The sequence below is a fragment of the Setaria italica genome, chromosome IX, assembly GCF_000263155.2.
Source record: "Setaria italica strain Yugu1 chromosome IX, Setaria_italica_v2.0, whole genome shotgun sequence".
In the NCBI taxonomy this organism is placed as follows: Eukaryota; Viridiplantae; Streptophyta; class Magnoliopsida; order Poales; family Poaceae; genus Setaria; species Setaria italica.
This window is the reverse complement of record NC_028458.1, coordinates 16,834,999-16,841,999: the sequence shown is the minus strand read 5'-3', so window position 1 is coordinate 16,841,999 and position 7,001 is coordinate 16,834,999. Positions and strand designations below refer to the sequence as shown.

At 53.2% G+C, this 7,001-nt stretch overlaps 1 protein-coding gene across 1 annotated transcript; it reads left to right on the top strand.

Moving 5' to 3' along the window:
• Positions 1-345: 345 nt before the first annotated feature.
• LOC101770003 (3-ketoacyl-CoA synthase 12) lies at positions 346-5,190 on the top strand. The gene is made up of 2 exons (XM_004982832.2): positions 346-1,229; positions 3,875-5,190. Exons 1-2 carry the CDS (start codon positions 658-660, stop codon positions 4,686-4,688), a joined length of 1,386 nt encoding a protein of 461 aa, XP_004982889.1. The 5' UTR covers positions 346-657; the 3' UTR covers positions 4,689-5,190.
• The last annotated feature ends 1,811 nt before the right edge of the window (positions 5,191-7,001 follow it).

The window sequence follows — 7,001 nt, the reverse complement described above, 5'->3', positions numbered from 1 at the left end:
TTAAGAATCGTTTGTAAAGGTTATGCATTATTTACTCCGTTATGCCATGGAGAGTAGAAGAAATGATATGCCAACCTTGGATGGCCGCTTTTTATCCTGTTAGAAAGCGATAGGGAAAACATTTGCTCGATAAATTTAACAAAACCAATAATTAGCCCAGTGGGCCGGCCGCATGGCCTTGAAACTCTTTACAAAAAGGAAACAGAGTAAATGCAAGTAGTCGGTAGAAAATAGAAAAAGCAAAAAAAAAAACAAAGCAGATGAGACGAAGGTTCTCATGAGTGATGAGCATGAGCTAGCCCCTTCTCCGTGCTATAAAACCACCCTCCCCATCCCCAACCTCTAAACCCCTCTAATAAATCTCCCCCTCTTCCCTCCCACCAAACCCACCCCCACACACACCAAGCTCGTTACTACTAGTCACTAGAGCTGGCGGCTTGAGCTGTTTAGCCGACCAAGAACTCACACACATCTCCTCCGGTTCCTCTCTCCATCACCACCATCTCCATGAGCAGCAGCCACACGCGTCCCGCATTGCCAGCACCTTCTTCCTCGTTGCTGCACGTCTAGCCAGCCAGCCCGCCAGATCTCCATCTCCTGACTCCTGACAAGAACAAGAGCCGGAGGAGGGCGTGCCTAGTGGATAGCTTGCCGGCGATGGAGCTGGTGGCGATGCTGACGCTGACGCTTCTGGCGTGCTCGGCGGCGATGCTGGCGCGGCTGCTGGTGGCACGGGCGCGGCGGCGGCGCTGCTACCTGCTGGACTACGTGTGCTACAAGGCGACGGACGACCGGAAGCTGCCGACGGACCTGTGCGGCGAGATCATCCAGCGGAACAAGCTGCTGGGGCTGGAGGAGTACAAGTTCCTGCTCAAGGTCATCGTCAACTCCGGCATCGGCGAGGAGACGTACGGCCCGCGCAACATCATCGAGGGCGGCGAGGCCCGACCGGACCGCCTGAAGGAGGGGATGGAGGAGATGGACGAGACCTTCCACGCCGTCCTCGACGAGCTCTTCGCCCGGTCCGCCGCGCCGGGGGGAGTCGGCATCCGCCCCGCCGACGTCGACATCCTCGTCGTGAACGTGTCCATGTTCTCGCCGGCGCCGTCTCTGGCGGCGCGCGTGGTGCGCCGCTACGGCCTCCGCGAGGACGTCAAGGTGTACAACCTCACCGGCATGGGATGCAGCGCCACGCTCATCGCCCTCGACCTCGTCAACAACTTCTTCAGGTGCGTTCTCATTTCACTTTACTTTTACTGGTCTATATTATTAATACTTAATATGTTTTCTTTCCCACTCCCACATTATTTTTCTCGACCTGTTTCCAAGTTATTAAGCGGCGAAGATAAGACCTTTATTCAAGTCCTCGTGCAAACTGTGATATCTACAGTACTTCTGCACCAGGATCAGATGCAGTTATTACTAGAACTGGCAGTAGATTGACCGGCCACGTACGTCTACTATTTGTCTATTTAAATGTTACTAACATATTTTTCAAAAAAAATACCCAACAACTATATAAATTTTTTATCCCAAGCCCAAGTGCCGTAATATCAAGGATGTAACGGTTGGCCAAAATCAAAACAGTAATTCAATTTTTGTGGAACAAAATAGTAAAAACTTTGGCACACAGTACTACGTACACCCGCCGAAGACACGACTACGTGTTTGGTGTTACTCTCCTTCTTGCTGTGAGAAAAAAAAAATTATGCCCAAACAAAGCTGGGGAAAAACTTATGCCAGTGGGCCCTTGCAGCTGCTAATTACTCCCTCCCTCCCGCGATCGCGCAAAGAGTGTCCCTTTAGGTTTATCATAAATCAAACTGATTTAAATTTGATCAAATTTAAAAAAAATATCAATATTTATAATACTAAATAGGTATGTTATGAAAATATATTTCATAACGAATTTCATGAAACTTGCTTAGACATTAAAATATTGATATATTTTTATATAAACTTATAAGATGATTTGACTACGATATAATTAAAAGGACATTGAGGGACGAATGGAGAGGGACGAAGGGAGGGAGTACCACGGCCTACATCCGATAGGCACGGATGGTGGACACGGAAATAGGGCATCTAGGGGTAGTTTGGTTCGATGCCATTCAAGTTCAAGCTATACTTCTGTGATTCAGATCAGACCAGAAGAGTTAATGCATTTAATCTTCGCAAATGAATGCTTATTTTAGCATGGGCCTACTTACCTTGGCCAGAATCCGTTTTGCCAGACAACACTAATATTTTTTTTTTTGTCAGAGAAAATTGTCAGTACTAGAAAAACAAATAAATGTTCCTGAGATTAACGAGTCTCTCGGAAATCCCGCTACGATGAACAACACTTGATGTCCCGCAGGAATGGATCCGAGAAATTTCTAGCTTAAAAAAAGATGCGCATGTGTTCCAAACAGGTTTGAAAAAATTAGTAAAACAGAGGGCACATTAGCACTTCATTTGCCACAGCCCACAGGCATTCGACAGTCGGCACGCTCCGATCCCAAAGGAGCAAAGCATGGGCTGCTGCTCCTCTGCGTTTCTACTAGCTGTAACCCTCTTCTTCCTCGGCTCGCCCTGGGCAAGGATCCATCTAGAGGTGCCGCCGGGGATGGCCACCATGGACGGCGGACACGGGAGTAAATGTGGGGGAGGGCAGCAGCCGCATGAATGCGCTGCGCCGCGCTGCCGACTGCTGCCGAGCCTACCGACAGCCGCGCTAGCGCATGTGAGCCAGCTACGGCCAGGTCTACCGCTGCTGCGACGCTACACTACACGCGTCTGCCCCCGGGCTTGGCTTTTAATGCCTGCGCACCAAGTTTGGTTTGCTTTTAGATGGGCATGAATGGCTCAGGCTCGGACATGGCTTGGCTTTGGCTGGAGGGCTGGACCTGGACCTGACCGGCTCTGCCTGCGGCTGCTGCTGCGACTGCCTGCGCGAGTGGAGGCTTGTGTGCGGTTTGTGCTCCTATAGTTCTATGGTGGGCTGAATGGAGTAATGGGGGCCTGCAGGATGTGCAGTTCCTGCTAGGTTGGCTCCTGCCGTTTCAAGGCTCGCAGGATAGAACTCCGGGGTGTTCTCTGAAAGGGGTAGGGGGTGGCCGTGGCCCGTGGTCCTCTCAAGTCTCAGGAAAGCATGAAAGAAAGGGGTAGGGTGCAAACCACTGGTTCAGTAGCAAAATTGCAATTACCCCAGTAGTACCTTTTTATACAGTCTGTTTTAGTAGTGATCGTAGCTTTGCAATAGCACTTTTTATGGCGGCAACGGTTGGAGCGGTGAGAGGAAATCCTCCTTAGCCACCATCTGTATACCCAGTAGGGGTGTTTGTTTCCACAGACTAAAATTTAATTCCTGTTGTATCGAATATTTAGATACTAATTAGGAGTATTAAATATAGACTAATTATAAAACCAATTGCATAGATGGAGGCTATTATTAAGCCTAATTAATTCATGATTAGCACATATTTACCGTAGCATTACATTGTCAAATTATGGACTAATTAGACTTAATAGATTCGTCTTGCGAATTAGCCTCCATCTGTGCAATTGATTTTATAATTAATTCATGTTTAGTTCTCCTAATTAGTATCTAAACATTCGATGTGACAGGATTAAACTTTAGTCCGTGAAATTAAACACCTCCTTAGTTAGCCATATAGTCATTTTCGTCTGTAAAAATAGTTTGTGTGCGGAAACTCACGGGGCCCGCGTTGTAATTCCTCAACTCTTTTCTTCGATGCGCAGCTCTCGTGCGATGTTCTCAAAAAGCTTTGCAATAGCACTAACAACCACTGGAGTACGTACACGTGCATGTTGGTTTTCCTTAATGATGAAAAGAAAAATGATGCACGGTGGCGCGCCGTTTTGTTTGCAGGACGCACGCGGGGCAGGTGGCGCTGGTGATGACGTCGGAATCGATCGCGCCCAACTGGTACGCCGGCAACAAGCGCTCCTTCATGCTGGGCAACTGCCTCTTCCGCTCCGGCGGGTGCGCCTACTTCCTCACCAACGACCCCCGCCTCCGCCCGCACGCCAAGCTCCGCCTCCGCCACGTCGTGCGCACCCACACGGGCTCCTCCGAGGAGGCCTACAACTGCGCGCTCCAGATGGAGGACGACGCCGGCCGCCCCGGCTTCCACCTCGGCAAGGAGCTCCCCCGCGCCGCCGTGCACGCCTTCGTCCACAACCTCCGCGTCCTGGCGCCCCGGGTGCTCCCCCTGCCGGAGCTCCTCCGCCTCGCCTGCGCCACCCTCTCGGCCCGCCTCGCCCGCAAGAAGCAGCGCGGGTCCAACCACCTCACCATCCGCATGAAGGCCGGCGTCGACCACTTCTGCGTCCACACCGGCGGCGCCGCCGTGATCGACGGCGTCGGCAAGGGGCTCACCCTGACGGAGCACGACCTGGAGCCGTCCCGGATGACGCTGCACCGCTTCGGCAACACCTCCGCCAGCAGCGTCTGGTACGTGCTGGGCTACATGGAGGCCAAGGGCAGGCTCCGGAAGGGCGACCGGGTGCTCATGCTCACCTTCGGCGCCGGGTTCAAGTGCAACAGCTGCGTGTGGACAGTGGAGAAGCCGGCAACCGACGCCGGCGTCTGGAAGGACCGCATCGACCAGTACCCGCTCAAGGACGTCTCCAACCCCTTCATGGAGAAGTACGGGTTCGTCAAGGACATGATGAACTTGTGATCGGCCGGCCAGGAGTCAGTGATGTCGACACGATCGACCACGCACTGCTCCACTTAATTCACATGCGTATATAGGATACATCCGAGTAATTCTTCGACAGGTTCAGGCAAGGATGGAGCAAACTTGCTTCAGAAGCAGAGAGGGTCGATGGATGGATGGATCACCATTATATTCAATTCAGTGTTACTACCGTGTTAATTACTTGAACACAAGAAGGGGAACGAAGATTAAGCTGAAGAGGATTCATAGGTATAAGTAGCTTATGATTCTTTTGTGGGGGGTGGTGGTGGTGGTGGTGGGAAGACTTTACGTAGCAGGGGATATGGTTTCTTTTTCTTCTTTCTTCTCTCTTCTTCTACCAGTTTCTGCTTGGTCGTCAGTCGGTGCCGTGTTGTTCTTTATTATTTACTACGAATGGTGATGGATTAAAGTGGAATTATTCTTTAATGGAGTTCTTATGTAAGGTTGATAATAAAAGGTCATACGCATAGTACTGTAAACATTTTGCAATGTCTCCCCCTGGCATTTTCTGGCCGTTTGGGGTTGGCATTTGACTTTGAGAGTGCATTTGGACATTTGGTGTTCTTCAACGAGGTAACATGGCCCGGCCAAGAGACACAAATATATAATCATCTCACCAAAGTGGCAAAGTCCAAAGAACAAAGAGCAGGGCGGATGTTTGGATACGAGGTGCAAGGATCACATCGGATGTTCGGATGCTAATTAGGAGGACTAAATATGAACTAATTACAAAACTAATTGCACAGATGGAGTCTAATTCGTGAGATGAATCTATTAAGAGTAATTAATCCATCATTAGCAAATGGTTACTGTAGCACCACATTGTCAAATCATGGACTAATTAGACTTAATAGATTCGTCTCGCGAATTAGACTCCATCTGTTTAATGCTTCTAATTAGTATCTAAACATCCGATGTAAAATGTGCTAAAGTTTAGCAGGAGCATCCCCTGATATTCCTACGGAAATCATATATTGGTAGGTGAATCTACGTTGGAAAGCACATGTAGGGTCCGGGGCCTTGATCGCCGCCGAACGCGGGGCTTTATGGGGACGGCGTGGCCACGGGGGAACAGCAACCGCCCCGGATGGGGGGCACGGCGGCGTCACTCCTCGTTGTCCGAAATTCATTTCGAGAACGCTACGTGACGGCCCGGACGGGGGGGGCTGCGCGGCGACTCACTCCACGCGCTCGCTGCTGCGACTGTGCGGCGAGAGCTGGTGCCGCCCGGCTGCGGCCTCCGCCCATAAATGGCACATGGGCGTCGTAATGTCGTGATCGATCGATTCGATTCGCCCCGTACGCACGTGTGTGCCGGCCTCGGCGCGGCGCGTCCGGCCCCCGCCGCGCGCTCTGGCAGTGGCAGAGGGGTAAAGCGCGCGCGTACGTGCACGGCCGGCCGCGGGCCAAACCGCGGCGGCGGCTGAAGCTGTGGGCAGGCCCGGCCGCCCGGGGGCCATACGAGCCACTGAGCCAGGTTGCCTGCCGTGCACGCACGGGGGCAGGCCGGAGACGGAGAGGCGAGGCAGGCCCCGCGTCCTCGTGTGTCCGGCCGGCCGGCCATGCACCTCTCGTGGTAAAACTGAATCTGCTCTACAAGTACGTGCCTCTGCCGGATCGGACTAGCGCGCGCGCGTGCTTGGTTGATGGGCGCGCCAGACCCGGCCGCCCCGGCTGCGTGCCTGTCACTACTGTACTGCGCCCTGTAGTGGTGCGCGGCCGTGTGGGCGCGGGTCGTTGTTTTCCTGGGATCGCCGCATTCGGGTGAAGACGAGACGAGCTCGAGCCAGCGCGCGCGTCGCCAGCAGGGGGTACGGGTGTTCGGTCGACTCGGGTTGTCACGGGCAGCCTGACCGATGGAGTCCCGTCACCAACCGGGTAGCGCATGATGGGGGTCTCTGCGTCGATGATTGATATGAGATGCGAACATGCATGGTGAGCAACAGTGGTAACCCGTCGCCACCACCACGTACGCGGTACGCCACGCATGGCGGCGGAATGGGTACCTGCACGAACCGGAATTCGTTTCCAGCAGCGAGCACCGCACCGGCCGGCACCAGGGATGGCAACGGGGCGGGGCGGGGTCGGGTGGAGCCTCCACGGACCCGCCCCTGAAACCTGAGAATAAAATCCGTCCGGAATCCGAATCTCATTTCGGGTGACAATGTGCACCCACCCTCGAAATCCGCGGGTGCCCGAAACCCAAGCAACAGTGAACCACCACGAGGTGGGGCGGTGGTGCTCGGGGACGTGGGCGGCAGGGCGCTCTCGGGCGAGGGGCTCGGGTGGCGG

Bases quoted from the DNA above. Each gene is read 5' to 3' on its own strand.
- LOC101770003 (XM_004982832.2), top strand. From the start codon at position 658: ATGGAGCTGGTGGCGATGCTGACGCTGACGCTTCTGGCGTGCTCGGCG. The intron at 1,230-3,874 runs GTGCGTTCTCAT...TTTTGTTTGCAG, and splicing joins CTCGTCAACAACTTCTTCAG to GACGCACGCGGGGCAGGTGG.